This window comes from Triplophysa dalaica, chromosome 19 (genome assembly GCF_015846415.1).
Source record: "Triplophysa dalaica isolate WHDGS20190420 chromosome 19, ASM1584641v1, whole genome shotgun sequence".
Taxonomy (NCBI): domain Eukaryota; kingdom Metazoa; phylum Chordata; class Actinopteri; order Cypriniformes; family Nemacheilidae; genus Triplophysa; species Triplophysa dalaica.
The window spans coordinates 18,873,183-18,890,406 of record NC_079560.1 but is presented as its reverse complement, the minus strand read 5'-3'; the positions used below and the strand labels follow the sequence as shown (position 1 = coordinate 18,890,406).

General features: G+C 37.7%; 1 protein-coding gene across 1 annotated transcript in view; it reads right to left on the bottom strand.

Annotated features, from left to right (window-relative positions):
• ik (IK cytokine) overlaps positions 1–11,864 on the bottom strand; it is a 38,550-nt gene extending 26,686 nt beyond the window's left edge. Inside the window, exons 1-4 of the mRNA XM_056730668.1 lie at positions 11,707–11,864; positions 11,272–11,338; positions 3,927–4,019; positions 3,734–3,793 (exon numbers count right to left, since the gene is read on the bottom strand). Of these exons, the coding sequence (XP_056586646.1) occupies positions 3,734–3,793; positions 3,927–4,019; positions 11,272–11,338; positions 11,707–11,722 (236 nt within the window). The 5' untranslated portion in view covers positions 11,723–11,864. The remainder of the gene's footprint in view (positions 1–3,733; positions 3,794–3,926; positions 4,020–11,271; positions 11,339–11,706) is intronic.
• Between the last annotated feature and the right edge of the window lie 5,360 nt (positions 11,865–17,224).

Sequence of the window (17,224 nt, the reverse complement as noted above, 5' to 3'; positions counted from 1 at the left end):
GACAAAACAGAAGTGCTACTTACTGGACCGAAAACTGCAATGCGTAACAACCAAGAATTACTGCTTAACGATTGACAGATGCTCCATAAAATCCTCGTCATCAGCTAAGAATCATGTATTCGATAGTACTCTGTCATTTGAAAGCCATGTCGCCAACACCTGTAAAATTGCATTTTTCCATTTTAAGAATATATCTAAATTACGTCATATACTGTCACTGTCAGATGCAGAGAAATTAATTCATGCATTCATGACATCAAGACTAGATTACTGTAATGCACTTCTAGGTGGTTGCCCTGCGGGCCTATTACAAAAACTGCAACTGGTTCAAAACGCGGCAGCTCGAGTTCTTACACGTACAAAAAAGTATGAGCATATAACCCCGGTTCTGTCAACCTTGCACTGGTTACCTATAAAGCATCGCATTAACTTTAAGATCATGCTTATTACCTATAAAGCCCTACATGGCTAGCGCATTAGTATTTGAATGAACTTCTATTGTATTACAGACCTCCACGTGCATTACGCTCTCAGGCGTCCTGTCAGTTGGTAATACCTAGAATTTCAAAATCGAGTGCAGGTGGTAGATCCTTTTCTTATCTAGCGCCTAAACTTTGGAATATTCTTCCCTGCACGGTCCGGGAGGCAGACACACACTGTCAGTTTAATCTTTTTAATCTTGCATACACTATACCTCCATAATATTAATCCTCAGAGGATTTAGGCTGCATTATTTAGATCAATCGGAACCAGGAACACATCCAACAACAAATGATGTACTTGTTGCATCAAAGTGTGCAGAACAGTACTCTACTCTCAGCCAGTCTTGTCTCTTTGTTCCAAGGTTACCGCAGGATGCAGTTCATGCCCAGACCTGATGGCAGAGCTGAGAATGGGAAGCGGTGACCTGAAAAGATCTAAGAGGATAGAGCTGGATAAAGGACGCGACAACTTTGTTTTTCCTACAACATTTAAAATGCTATTAAATTGTTAATGATAATCTTAAATCCTTAATTTTTATATTTTATTAAGCCTTGTTGTGCAAGCACTGTTGAGCTTGTGCAGAGGCAGCAGCTTTTGCCAGAGGGGAACTGGAATCCCCTGGTTGGGCCCGGGTTCCCCTGAGGTTTTTTTTCTCGATGGGAGTTTTGGGTTCCTCACCACCGTTTGCATACTGTCTTGCACTATCTGCCTGGCCGGGGGGGCTGCTTTCGAATTCATACTTGTATTCAATGTGTCTCATGTACAGCTGCTTTGTAACAATGAAAATTGTAAAATGCGCTATATAAATAAAGTTGAGTCGAGTTGAGTATTCTGCTGTCAGGCATTAAAACAAGTACATAATATTAATTAAACTCCACTCATTAGTGCTGTATGTTAAATGTCAGTCACTTCTACGAATCATCATACACAAATACATTTAAGGAGTCATGAATTAAAATCTCAATTTTAACCAGAGCTTTTGAGCTTTTGGGAATCGTATTCACGCGAACATCATGTAAGTGTTAGAACTTAAAATGCAGATGTTACTGAGATTACATCAGTTATGGACAACAGGCCCAGCTAACTCCATTGATAGGTTGAATACCGCCTCCACAGAAAAAAAAAAACGACTACTTCACTAGTCCTGACTACTGGTTCACGCATGACAATTCTGAAGTAACACAGGTGGCGCGGAACAAGATATGAACAAGCAATAAACAAAAGTGCAGATAAAGATATCTAAATATGGTGCCATCCCTGGTTGTGGAAGAATACAATCGTTGCATAACCTTCCTTTGGTTTCCGTATTAGGAATGCGGGGTTAATGTTTATTTTAAAAGGCGTTCCAAATCATGTGGGAAAAACATGAAGGTTTTGTTTGTTATCATTTTTCTGAGGATTCCTCTGTGAACAAGGCAGAGATCGACACTGGATTTGTGGAATGACTAAAATTAAAAGGCAGTGTTGTATATATTGGATCCGATAGTAAATGATGCATCAATCTTATGCGAGTAGAACATTTTTGTACTATGTGTCACTATTGCTTTGTTAGAGATCGCTTAATGTGCTATTACCTTGGGACCTCTAGTCATTTGTATTAATTGCAGAAGTTGTCTGTGATCTTAAGCTTGTGCTAATCGGCATCTCTGTGATTTGGCAGGATCTATAATTATTTAAGGTTTTAATCACCGTTTGCGAATAATGGTTACAGCTGAGGAACAGCTTTCCTATAGCTCAGTGGTAGGAGCATTGCATTAACAACTCAAGGTTGTGGGTTCGATCCCAGGGGATTGCAAATACCCATGTAAAATGTATAGGATAAAGCATGTAAGTCGCTTTGGATAAAAGCGTCTGCCAAATGCGTAAATGTAAATGTAATGGAGGCTGCTTTGAAGTGTTTTGGTATTATTTCGGGTGGTGGGTGATATCCATAAGTTACCTGGAGTCTCCCGTTTGTTTATTTATCATGGAAACTCGTAACATTTGAGACCCCCTGGTTAAGTCGTATCTATCTTGTGATCATGTCAATGTGATCAAACTAAATTCTCTTCAAAGATACGAAGTATGCAATACTACTCTATAGGTACTTAGATTAATATGAGATTGGAAGAGACCTTGTGTGTTATGCCCGCTTTAATTGTGTTCTTTCACTGTGCTTATGTGTGTGTGTGTGAGAGAGAGAGCGTGCATGCTTGTCTGTGTGCGTGTCGATGTCTGCATTGTGTGTGTGGAGCGATTGTATGTGGGGATGTCTGTCTTTTGTGAATTCACCTTTTTCTTGTTTCTTGTTTTTACAGGTATATAACTTTGCTTATAGTCAATATGTCTCATGTACAGCTGCTCTGTAACAATGGAAATTGTAAAAAGCGCTTTACAAATATAGTTGAGTTGATTCGATTCTTTACTTACAGAAAATTTCAAATACATTTAATCTTTAGAGTAGCATTCATTCATGAGACTTTTTACTTTTTATTGAAGTTGCAGCTAAAACGAACCAACCCACATTTTTTAATACTACAGACCCAAGATAAAGACAATTTATTTTACTATCCAGAAAATAAAGCAATGTAAGTTTAATCAAAAGGAACAAACAAGAATATTAAAGTACTATTTTATTCATAGGCTTGTGATCTTAAAACTTTTGTGAGATGAGAAAAAGATAAAAAGGTAAATGTGTGTAAGTGACATTTGTTTTGATATATTTATAATATTTCAATAGTTCTTTAATTTAATAGTTGTTTCGGTGAGAGAAGATCCTTTTAATTGAATGCAGCTTGGAGAACTGCATTTAGGGAAATTGTAAAGTTCAATAATTTCTCTTATGAAAATAAGAGCAAAGCAATTCCTGCACGAGCCGCACACATCACAAGCTCTCTTGTGCGTTGAAACCTCAAACCAGCACATTATAAACTCACTCTGGCGCGAGGAAAAGCCTAAGCCTTTGCAAGAAATGTAGAAATGCGCAGTGCGCGTTTGTAATTCTGATTTGCAACATATATTGGCAAACAGCCAACTAGGTTAGGGAATCAGCTATCGCCGATAGGTCTTAGGAAAGTCGATACACGATAGTATCGTCAATCGGAACAACCCTACCCCCCCAAAAAGCTGTCACTGCTCCTGACTGATTAACTTTTGTAACTTTAATAAGGTTCTACATTTAATTTGTTCAATGAAAGAGTCTTTGGTGACTCAGCACATATTACCAAGAGTTTCAGAAGATGCTCGGAGCACAGTCACAGCCTCAACTCACCTCTTCTTTTTCCGTCTGCGAGCTGCAGGATCCTCATCCTCATTATATTCTCGTGGCATTCTGGGAAATTTACCAAATAAAAAAAATGTATAGATTGAAGGTTAAATGTCTCTATGACAACAGAGGACAAGTTATCATTGAAATAACAATTTAGAAAACATAGGCCTGTGCGCTCAAATGGAAAACAACATACTCATGGTTCCGTGATTTGGAAGGTGGAGCTGAAGACGGGGTGGCTCTGGGGGTCATCAAAAGCTTCCTGAAGTCATCATTGGTCAGCTTGGATCTACATGTAACAAACAGACTATAACTCAGACAGAAAACCAAACTGCACTGAAAATGAGTGATATAAATGTGGGTAAGAGATGGATAAATAGATACAAATTTTACCATGTCAAAAAGGTCAGAATTTCAAATTATTTTTGGTTAGAATTGCTGTATTTTTAAGTTGATGAACATGCCCAACACTTACAACCAGTGTTGGGCAGTAAATTAGATAACTTTTTTGTTAGCAGAGTAATTTAAAGCATTATTTAAAAAAATAGTAATTCGATTAAAGTTGCAAGTCACTGTAACTATACGTTACAGCTGCATTACATCGTTTCCGTTTTATAGTTTTATCAATTATATTGTAAAAGCAAAATAGCTCTTTCAAAGTCTGGACGCCTGCCTGTCGCACCTGTGACGTCATCGAAATGAAACCTGTAAGCGCCTGCGCGGAAAGTACTACTAAAGCCACTCCATGGAAAGGCTACCTGTGGCGAGGTGGGCGTGATTCAGCACGGTCTGCGCGAGGAGGGAGTGTCGGGAGAAAGACGGTGAGTAGGCAGATCAACGGCTTAGTGAAAACACCTGCTTCTCGTTCTAGTAATTGGCAAGGAGACGCTTTAAAAACCCAACGACAGATCTGGAATGGAAGAGAGAGGCCGGCTGGGAATACGAGTGTGTGTGGCTCAGGAGAGAGACGTTGCGTCCAAAGAAAGAGCCAGTGAAAGGATCTTCGGTCAGACGGATAGTGAAAGACTTTTATTTTGAAGCGGGAAGTGTGAAACCCGGAAGTATTGCTAATAAAGTATTGTTATAGTTTTCTCAGCCACGCCGACCCCGACTCCTTTCTTCCTCCAAACTTGAACCCTTTTACACTACCACCTTAAGCTAAAAACTTGTAACGACCAATGCTATTGACACGGCTTCATGGATTGGACGGAATGCAGGCAAGGAGACTAGACGCCGTTATATGATTGGCTGAGGTGTCTCTAGTGATCCATGCCTTTATGCTCCAAGTGTAAGTATTACAGACCCATATATCTCCCTATAATAAGACAATTACAACAAAGCAAAAAAAGTTGGTTAAAGCCTTTGTCTTTTATCATTTGTATAGTAACGCTTAATGTGAATGGAAACCCCATTTTTTTCCAGTTTAATTGTTTGTTTTTCTTTCCCAGATATATTTTGGTAAATTATATTGTAACATTTTGTGCTTATAACATTAAGAAAAAGTGTATGTTTTCACAATCCCTGGACAATCTGCAGACATTTACATTAGTAGAAATTGATCTGCTAGTCCAGACCAATTAATAAACAGTTAAAAAAAATCTAGAAAAATCTTTACATTTTTGTTGAGGGCTATCCGTTTAAATATGGAGGTAAGGTTATGGCTAACCACTGCAACAATAATGAATGTCATTGTTGCCTTCGTATTTGTGTAAATAACCCTGTAAAAAGCATTTTTACCATTTCCTGGGATTGTTGTTTTATCAGTTGCTAAATGAATTTGAACATGACAATTTAAATAGCCAAAAACGTGGGTCTGCAAATCCTTAAGCAACAAGGAAAACACATGCAAACCAACCATTGCTGTTTTAACTCAAATATGACGACTCCGCTTCGCGAATGCAGAAGCGAGAAAAGGGTCCATTGGTTTTGGTACCAATTCTGCACTTATAAGCTCAAAGCTTTTTAATGATATTTAGTGATGAATATCCAAATTATGAATATAAGGTTTTGGTCTGAATGAATAAAAAAAGTGCAAAGTAACTGGAACTAAATGCACTTGAGTGCCTTTAAATGTAACGACATCAGAAGACTACATCAGAAGATTAAGGGGTGGTTATACTCGACTAGGGGTGCTTCGATCAGGGTTTTTTTAGCCGATCACCGATCCTCGATCACTGAAAGCTGTATTGGCCGATACAGATACCGATCACCGATTATAGGAACTATTTGAAGCTTTCTGAGTACCAAAAGAGAAAGTGTCATGAATTAACTAATGAATATTAGTAAGTAACATATTTGGTAACACTTTCCTTGAAGCATTTATGTATAATGCATTATAAAGAGTTATTAAAGGGTAAAATGCATTATTAATATTCATAATGTGTGTTGTAATGCATGATATGTAGTTGTAAATAATTATAACCAATTTAAAATGTGTCATGTTACAATGAATTGCTTAGTGTTATAATGTATTAACTGTAATAACAATTATCTATTAGACATTACAATGCATTAAAATGTGCATTACACTGCTTGAAAACTACTTTTACAATAAATTAAACATACATGCTTCAAGGAAAGTGTTACCACATATTTTCATAAAACATAGCAGCATGTGACATGAGTCCCAGAAACCCTTTGTCTTCCACAATATAAAGTGGCCATGATCAAAGCAAATTTATTACATTATTTTATCTGATAATCTGATATTTCTTTATGCTTCTTACTGTCCTTGCAGTAGGGTTGATGCTTTAAAAAATGTCTCTGTTACTGACAGCTGAGGAGAGGTTGCGCTAGACTTAGACTTTTCATTTATTTTCAATGTTTCTGTTGTCGGACATAAAATAATAATCTAATTACAAGCAAATGTTTATGTTCTTATGTCCATACAATAACAATGACAGGTGCCTGTAAAAGGTGTTTTGTACTAACAAAAAAGCTGTGGTTTGGTCATATGTGACCCTGGATCACGAAACCAGTCTTAAGGAGCACGGGAATATTTTTAGTTATAGTCGAAAATACATTGTATGGGTCAAAATGATCGAATTTTCTCATGTTCCATTAAGATATTTTGTAAATTCAATATATTAAATATATCAAAACTTTATTTTTGTGAGTGGATGGCCATTAACAGGGCCTTTTATTAACAACTTCAAAGGCAATTTTCTCAATATTTTGAATATTTTGCACCCTCAGATTCCAGAGTTGTAAACGGGTATATCTCCGCCAGATATGATCATATCATGACAACGTATACATCAATAGAAAGCTTAATTATTCAGCTTTCAAAAAATTTAAAAATGTAAAAATCTTATTTTCCAAAAATGTACCAATAAGACTTCTTTTGTTGTCCGGTTTCACATATATGTGCTGCTTCACTGAACAGAGAAAACGCAGAGAAATTTTTCCACTCAATGAAAGCTATTATTGATACAAAAAGACGCTATTTTATGAAGTGAAAACTCTGTAAGGACGGCACCACAGCGCGCCTGTGTGTATGCGGGGAGTGATGGATGCATCTCGAGTCTCTGTTGACCCCATGCGCGTTTAGCAAAACTGAGCAGACATTTGAGAGTAAGATCATGAATAGAAACACACGTCCCTTCGCGATAGTCTACCTCCTTCCGCTCACAATCACGTTCATTCACGATCACGTTCTAATGACACGAAATGATAAAAAGGGGAATTACAAATCGCCTTTATTGTAGTCCGTCAAAATGACGATTGCCTTCAGATATTTTTATCACTGGTAGAACAAATGAATCTTCGGTTGATGCGATCTCTGCAGCCGAGTGGCGCTCGAGCTGCTGAACTGCCCGCTCACTTTGCGCGAGGCTAACTTTGAAAACTACTCGCACTCCTTTACGTGACTATCCCTCAAACGTCTAAAGAGGTTGTTGGTGTAAAAATGTTTTGGGTGCTTCTCGCATCGTGGAATTCACATAGTACACACGCATCAGATTGATAAAGCATTGTCTATTTCACACACCTTGTAGAATTGCCAGACCGGTGAAGCCATTTTCATATCGCGTAAAATAAATGTCTCGTCAATTTTGCGTCATCTGACCGCCGATCATACTTCCCAAAGTGATTATCGGCCGATTATGATCGGCGACCGATCAATCGGAGCACCTCTATACTCGACACATTCGCTAGTTCGCTTGGGTGCGCCCGCCAAATATGACGTCATCGCGGTGTTCGCTTTGAGTGAGCGCGGGCTCATTTCGCGTGGCGGTGTGAACAACATTTTTGTGACTCGAGCGAACAGTTTGCGCGGCGCCGCCGTCGTCAACATGAAAGCTTTGAAGAGATTTTGGCTGAACAGGTACGCCTGTACAGACATCTTTTATGATCAATGTGTCCGTTTTATATTGTATTCAGAATAAAACAATATTTATCAACATTGCTCTTTTGAACTGTTCTCATATCTTCTCATTTTATATATCATAAAGACATCTAATCTATGGCAATGTACATTTAGCAGTCCCTAACCAACAAAATTAAGAAATGTGTCTGCATTATGCACAGAAATAAAAGAGTGAACAAAAAGTTTGATGTAAAAATGTATTAAATCAACAAACAATAGTTTGAAATGCATTTTCCCGTCCATCACACACCACTGCTTCACAAGATTCTACATCTCCATGTTTTGTGGCATGCAGTGGGCGAACATCCCATCTCCTTTTTCCCCCGCTTTTTTTGATAGTAGCAACAACACAAAATCTCCTACGTTTCCTTGTTGAGCAGCTGCTCGCAAGATGCCATTCTGAATGATCTGACGTAATTCCGGTAAATTAGTAATCAGGAAGTAATTCTACTTCCTGCGGATTTACAGGACTTTTAAATTCGTTTGTGTGCCCCCTGTCGTTTCAAAGAATATCTCAACGGCGAACGCGTCAAGTATAAACATCTCGTCCGTTTGGGGAGTTGCGTGCGCGGTCAGCGGAGGCTCGCAAAGCGGAGCCAGGCTCGTGTATAAACAGGCCTTTACAGAGGACGGTTCGGACTGCTGGAAGATCATTGGTGCTCCCCTGCCCAGCCTCCAAGAACTGTATACATCTAGAGTGAGGAACAGGGCTCAGAATATCACCCTGGACCTCTCATACCCAAGCTATTATCTCTTCACAATGCTGCCGTCTGGTCGGCGCTACAGAGCACTGAGCCTCAAAACAATAACAATTAAGTGCAGTTTTAATTATATCCTCCAGATATCTTATATATATATATATATATATATATATATATATATATATAACATCTATTTTGTATAAATTCATTTGGAAAATGCTTGTAACCAAACAGTTCTTGGCCAGTTCGTAGGAAACCAAACTGGGGCACTTTAGACTACTATTGTCATTTTTCCTACTAAGACTGTCAATGGTGGCCAAGAATTGTTAAAAGCATTCTAAATATCTCTCTCTGTATTTATCAGAACAAATAAATATATCAGATATCTTTTTGCCGTTTGGCAGGAACGCTTATGGAGTCTTGAACGTCAACAGAAAATCAGGGCTCTAGACTAACTTTTTGCACTGGTTGCCGACTGCATCGACTTTAACGCATTTAACATTTAACTGGTTTTACCAGTTAAATTTAGGCAAAATTTACTTGTAAATGATTAACTAACAATCTGGTCAACACAAAGTTCTTTATTTGAAGCACAAATCTACAAGAAAGGTAACTCACTGAAAAAGTGTTGGTGCTTCACTGAACTGAAACTTAAAATATCTCAAGATAAATGGACCAGGGCTTGACATAACCTGGGAGGTTGATGGCTCTCAGAGCAATGATTATGATTTTCAGACGGATCAGGCCTTAACTTAACATTATTCACGAAAAAGTTGTCAATTGTTTTTTTCATCTTCTCTCATCATTCGCTCCTACATTCACTCTGTTTAACTGACTGCATTAGGCTGCTCACCTCTCTCTGTCTGACTGCAGCACACGCATTTTCAAACGTACACACCAGAGGTTGCGCTATACTTTTATATTGTCCATCATTTTGACTGACAGGCTCGTAAAAAATACGTCATTATCTATTACTCTCGTCACTATGGTGCAAGGTGGCGTTAGGTAGTTATTAGTATGTTCCTGACGTCATCATGCTGAATTGCATCATCTCGGAACTTGTTGTATTTAATACAACCGAAGGCCCAGTAAAACCGTTGTTATTTATATTAATTTATATATAAAAAAAATTATATTTATGTTCATATGTGATTAGATCTGGGAAAACCCAACACAAGGTGTAAATTTATTTACAGTTTTTGATACCATTTTCAAGCCCTTTCCAAATCTGTTTTTATTTTGCTCATACCTTGTGTATGTAACTAAAGTAATGGCTGATGTCAACTGAAGCGCTCTGATGTTCAGGAACGGAATTTAGAGAAAACGTGTTCAAAGTTAAGTGATAAAAAATATATGCACAACAGTCCAGTATCACAAGTAAAAGTCTCTTTACAGTGGTAAGAGACTTACTCTAATAACAATTTAAAAAAAAAACATTTCCTGGTGTTGAAGTCTTTAAAAATACCGTACAAAACCGTTTGACTAAAACGAAAGTAAGGAAAATGGTGCAAGGCACACTTAAAGAACAAGAGCTCTGCCATTATCACTACACAAGGAAACTAACAAACATTACGGACCACAACTAGTAAGCTGCGAAGCAAGTTTTACGTTGTTTCTCATGTGCATAGTGTCTGGACTTTTGATCATCACTTGTATGTTTAGCGATCGCGGTCCGGCTCGCGTGATCAGCAGAGCGGGGATAACTTCTGGTGCTGCAGACTGTGAGCTCTGTCAACTCACGAAAACATTGTATAAAAAAACTTTGCGTGCAATAGTTTACACAGGACTGGCGGGAAATGTGCATTGATACTCCTTCATTCTCCATGTTATGTGGTTTACTTTGATAGGTGAACTGTCTTTCCCGCGTCCCAGTACGACATCCGATGGGTTTCCCTCATCGCATCACAAATGTCTAATCAGTAACAATGACAGGTGAAAACACGCAGGTCGCTTCACGAGCATATCACGATGAAGCGAAACAGGGATTTACAAATTGCCCTCATTGTATGGGAGGCCTGCAGATTTTTCCGTTATTGGTAAAAAAAATCTGTCAAAGACGAAGAATTTTCGGTTAACGCGACCTCTGGTACACACACGTAAAGGAATATCTGAACCACAGCCAATCAGAGTGGGGTCCGCTCTTCACTATCTCTGATTGGTTTAGAACACGATATGGGTCTAATGTGTGTCTGTTGTTGAATCACAGGGAGACTTTCAGAGTTCAGAGTCGAACGGCTGGTCGCACTGGTGTGTGTGTGTGTGTGCCAAGATGCTGGACTTACAAAATAACCCAAATGCAGCGAAAGCAACAGAGGCTCTCAACCAATTTAATCTCAATAAAATTTTTGCTTTAATTTAAGGTTAATGCTTTATACTTGGATGATTTTAAAGGTTTATTTTAAGTAACTTTAACTTCGAATACCACAGTGTTGTAAAACAATGGCCTTTCTGTTTCTGTGATGGTGGACACTTACTGTAGAGCTGACCGATGGTCCTCTACCTCGTGACCATCTGGAGCCAAAGGATTTGAGTATACTTCAGCTTAAAGAAACAAAATAAAAACACATCAAAGATATAATGATGCAGTTTACTAAAAATCCTCGGCGAAACAAACTCAATACGGCAAACACATAAGGCACTTCTCTGTCCGCAATAAGTCAATACATGTATTGTGTTTGTATCTGCACAAAGAAATGTCTGATAGATAGCACATGTTATTATATGTGTAGTTATTATATTACTATGTTATGTAACGTTACATAAACAAGGTTCTGCATTTGGTGACTACGGTAAAGATACAATGTTAGTCGAGCACGACACGCATGTTTGTGAAGGATTAACAAAACACTGTTGTGTACTGTAGTTCACAAACAAGATAAATATTAGATAAAATATGACTTAATACTTACATTCGCGTTCAGGCATGATGAAATAAAAATAATCTTTCGTAAACAAAACCTTGAGCCTACGTAGAAAACGCGTTCGCTGGGATAACGTCACGCTTCTTCAGATATCTTTTTGGCGTTTGGAAGGACCCCGCTTTAGGTCCATTACCGCCGCCAGCTGGACTGGAGTGTGGAACGTCAACGGAAAGAGAATAATTCAAAAGACATCGAAACAGAGATTAGATTATGACAGAACTGGGATTTAGTTAAATTAGGACATTTGAGTAGTTTTTATAAATATGCCCTACAAAAAATATTTTAATGTGCATTTTGAGACAAAATCACGCCAATTTTGAGTCACGTAAGTTATTACAAGTCTTAAAACCTATATGGGAAACCACCTTTTAGGTCCGATTTGACAGATGAGGTAAAGGGGGGTCGCACATCGGTGTTCTTTGACTGACATCATCTTCAATGTACACACTGGGATTAAAAGAAAAACCGCGCATTGATACAGAAAACCTCACGATTCTACCACAATTACAGCAGAGTTGTCCTAGACGTATGCGCGCGACCCCCTAAACCAGGACAATGCCTTAAAGTGATACTACACCCAAAAATGAAAATTCTGTCATCAATTACTCCCCTTCGAGTTGTTCCAAATGTGTATACATTTATTTGTCCTGATGAAGACAAATAAAGATATTTGGAATAATGCTTAAAACCAAACAGATCGTCCTCAACCCCTATTGTCTCCCATAGTAGAAAAAACTATTCTATCATTTTGTTCGGTTGGACACAAAAGAAGACATTTTGAAGAATTTAGGATAGCAAACAGTTCTGGGGCACTTTTGACTTCCATTCTTTTTTTCCTACTATGGGAGTCAATGTGGTTTAGATATGTTAGGTTATAAGCATTATTCCAAATATGTTTCTCTGTGTTGATCAGAAAAAAGAAAGTTACACACATTTTGAACAACTCGAAGGTGAGTAAATGATGACAGACTTTTCATATAAAAGAATTAAAAGTGAAGTATCCCTTTAATTAAATTAGAATATTAAAGTCTAACAAACAGAAAAGGGACCTTCACCAAAGAACACATTTTTCATCTCATGTATTACTCCTCCCCAAGCCGTTCCAAGCCTATATACATTTATTTGTTCTGTTGAAAAAAAAAACATTTGGAAGAATGTTAGCCAATGACATTTCCAAGGTATCTTGACTATCACTTAGTAGAAAAAAATTAAAAGATGGTGCTTCAGAACTGTCAGTTGTTAACAGGGCCATCTCAGTTACCAAATGCAGTAACATATTTATGTACATAACATATTAATATAAGAACTACACACATAATAACATATGCTCCACACACACAATATGCATACATACTTACACACGCAAACACACTCGCACACACGCACAGTGAAAGCACACATTTGAGATAAAGGAGAGAGAACAACAGGTCAAATATTAAACGGACTATAAATTCTTAAATGCAATATTAATTATGTCTAAATTCTAATTAACCAGGCAAATAGTGCAAAACAGTATGCAAACGGTGGCGAGGAACCCAAAACTCCAATCGACAAAAAAAAAACTCAGGCGAACCCAGGCCCAACCAGGGGATTCCATTTCCCCTCTGGCAAAAACTGCTGCCTCTGCACATGCTCAACAGGGCTTGCACAACAAGGCTAAATAAAAAATAAATAAACTTACTAATAAGGTAAATTATAGATTTAAGATTATCATTAACAATCTAATAGCATTTGAAGTGTTGTATAAAAATCGTGTCAAGTTGCCGTGTCCTTTATCCAGCTCTATCATCTCAGCTCTTGTCAGGTCACCGCTTCCCATTCTCAGCTCTGCCATCCGGTCTTGGCATGAACTGCATCCTGCGGTAACCTTGGAACAAAGAGACAAGACTGGCTGAGAGTAGAGTACTGTTCTGCACTCTTTGATGCAACAAGTACATCATTTGTTGTTGGATGTGTTCCTGGTTCCAGTTGATCTAAATAATGCAGCCTAAATCCTCTGAGGATTAATATTATGGAAGTGTACTGTATGCAAGATTAAAAAGATGCGTCTTTACTCTAGATTTAAACTGACAGAGTGTGTCTGCCTCCCGGACAGTGCAGGGAAGAATATTCCAAAGTTTAGGCGCTAGATAAGAAAAGGATCTACCACCTGCACTTGATTTTGAAATTCTAGGTATTACTAACTGACAGGACACCTGAGAGCGTAATGCACGTGGAGGATTGTAATACAATAGAAGTTTGTTCAAATACTGCGGCGCTAGACCATGTTGCCACCATGCTGATGGCTAGACCGGCGCTCTGCCATCAGGTCTGGGCATGAACTGCATCCTGCGGTAACCTTGGAACAAAGAGACAAGACTGGCTGAGAGTAGAGCACTGTTCTGCACTCTTTGATGCAACAAGTACATCATTTGTTGTTGGATGTGTTCCTGGTTCCAGTTTATCTAAATAATGCAGCCTAAATCCTTTGAGGATTAATATTATGCAAGTGTACTGTATGCAAGATTAAAAAGATGCGTCTTTAGTCTAGATTTAAACTGACAGAGTTATTCTCCCGGACAGAATATTCCAAAGTTAAGGAACTAGATAAGAAAAGGATCTACCACCTGCACTTGATTTTGAAATTCTAGGTATTACCATCTGACAGGACGCCTGAGAGCGTAATGCACGTGGAGGATTGTAATACAATAGAAGTTCATTCAAATACTACGGCGCTAGACCATGTAGGGCTTTATAGGTAATAAGCAAGATCTTAAAGTTAATTCGATGCTTTATATGTAACCAGTGCAAGGTTGACATAACCGGGGTTATATGCTCATACTTTTTTGTACGTGTAAGAACTCGAGCTGCCGCGTTTTGAACCAGTTGCAGTTTTTGTAATAGGCCTGCAGAGCAACCACCTAAAAGTGCATTACAGTAATCTAGTCTTGATGTCATGAATGCATGAATTAATTTCACTGCATCTGACAGTGACAGCAAATGACATAGTTTAGATATATTCTTAAAATGGAAAAATGCAATTTTACAGGTGTTGGCGACATGGCTCTCAAATGACAGATTACTATCGAATACAACGCCAAGATTCTTAGCTGACGATGAGGATTTTATGGAGCATCCGTCAATAGTTAATCAGTATTCTTGGTTGTTAAGTATGGCGGTTTTTGGTCCAGTAAGTAACACTTCTGTTTTGTCTGTTTTTGAGTTCAGTAGTAAAAAATTGTTACTCATCCAGTTGTTTAAATCAACTATGCATTCCTTTATTCGATGGAACTGCTGGGTTTCATGAGGCTTCAAGGAAATATAAAGTTGTGTATCATCAGCATAACAGTGAAAGCAAAGGCCATGTCGCTTTAATATATCTCCTAGAGGTAGCATATATAATACGAAGAGCAGAGGCCCTAAGACTGAGCCCTGTGGTACACCGTACTGGACTTGCGATTTGCGGGACACATCATTGTTTATTTCTACAAATTGAAAACGGTCAGATAAATAAGACTTTAACCATTTCAATGCTATTCCATTAATATATATATATTTTTTTTAAGATACCAAATTATGGTGTGGGGAATAAAACTAACATACTACATAGAATTTCTAAAAGTAGATCAATTCAACATAAACAGGACACTGTAAGAGTAATTGTAAGTGCATGGCAGCAAGGACAAAACGTACATTTAATCCATCATGTATTTATTAAATGCTTTACAAAGACTTTACTCAGAAAATATACATTGAAAATATCGTGCCTTAATACCCAGTGAGCAAGCCAAACGACGACAGTGGCAAGGAAAAATTCCCTAAATTAGTGAAGAGGAGCATCTTGCAGAGTGGTGGAGCATCATCAGCTGAGTGGTGTAGGGAGAAACCTTGGGAGGAACCAGACTCAGCAGGGGCAGGCCATCCTCCTTTGGCTGGCACATATCCAAATTTATTTTACATAGGCTAAATATTATACAAGCCATCCATCCAACATTTTATATATAATTGTTTTGCTTTTGTGTTTATGAATTAATTTGTGAAATTAATTTGACAGCTTGCATCAGTTTAGAGTTTTGTTGGGACATTTTCTGAATTGATAGTTGACAATGGTTTGTCTTCACTGTATGAAAGAGAAGCAGAAAATCAATAAATTAAAGTCATCAAATTAGTATCAACTTCTGATTAACAAGCATATAGGATATTTTATTCAACCTTTTTTCTCCAAATTGTGAGCTTGAATACAGTTCAAGCAGTTCAATACAGAAGTTCAGTGACCTTAGAATGACATCATGGGTGTCAGAAGGTAGTTACAATTATGAAAATGCATGAAAACTTCAGAAACATTAGACTGATTGAAAATGCACTGCTTCTTTGTAGCTATGACTGCTGTGTGTTTTAGAAATCTGGGGAAAAAAACATTCATGGAGTCTCAACTGCTTGATAAAATTCAAAACTTTACTCAACTAAACTCGTTTGGAACAAATTAATATACTTTTATATTACTGTTTTGTCAGCATTTGACATTTGCACAGTAGTTGGTGGAGCTGTGATTATGACTGCACTTACAGAGCTGTTGAACAAATCTGAAATTGTACTGTTCATAGGTTAATTAATCCTTGAAGTGAAGCATATCAAGTCTAAAAAATTAAGCAAACTATTACATTTACCTTTATATCAGATGTGTGCTTTTATAGGAGTTCATGGAACCAAGATTGTCAATATGGATATATGGAGTAAGTATGGACTTTGGGGCATTTCAGAAATCTGAAAAAAAACTCCTTGAACATGAACTGCTTGATAAAAGTGGAGGATTGAATAATAACATTTTGTGACTAATGCAGAAACTATTAGTTTACCTTTGGTCGGTAGTGGATATTTCAATAGGAGTTTGTGGATCTGAGAATATCACCAGTGGATACCAAGTTGCGTCACAAGTCTAAAAGTTTATAGTTTATACATTAATTAATACTTTAAGAAGAGTTTTAAGTTTTGCAGAAATTATAAGATAAGTAGTACCTTTTTAATCAGTCGTGTGCTTCTTTATAAAAACAGCTAATGGAGCAGAGAATCATAACGGATCTACACTCGCTTTTTGAGAACAGTTGACAGTAGATCTTGAGTTTTGATGCACAAAACTGAAAATGTATTGTTAGTAGTGGGGAAACCACGCTTGAAGAAATGAGTCAATTACAGTTTTGCACACAGTATACAATTACATTTATTTACCTTTTTATGGGTTGTGTGCTTTTTTATAAAAACAGTTCATGGAGAAGAGAATCATAATGGATAAGGAGGAATTTACAACTGTAGTGTATTGCGGAAATCTGAAAATACATCATGGAACATTAACTGCTTGATGAATAAAGTGTTTACACAACAATAACATTTTGCACCTAATGTAGTCAGTCTCTCCACTCACCCTTTGAGAGTAGTGGACAGTAGTTATTGAGTTGTGCTGCACGAAACTGAAAGAATATTGTTGTTTCTTTAATATCAGCTCAAAGAAAATAGTTAATCTACACTTTAC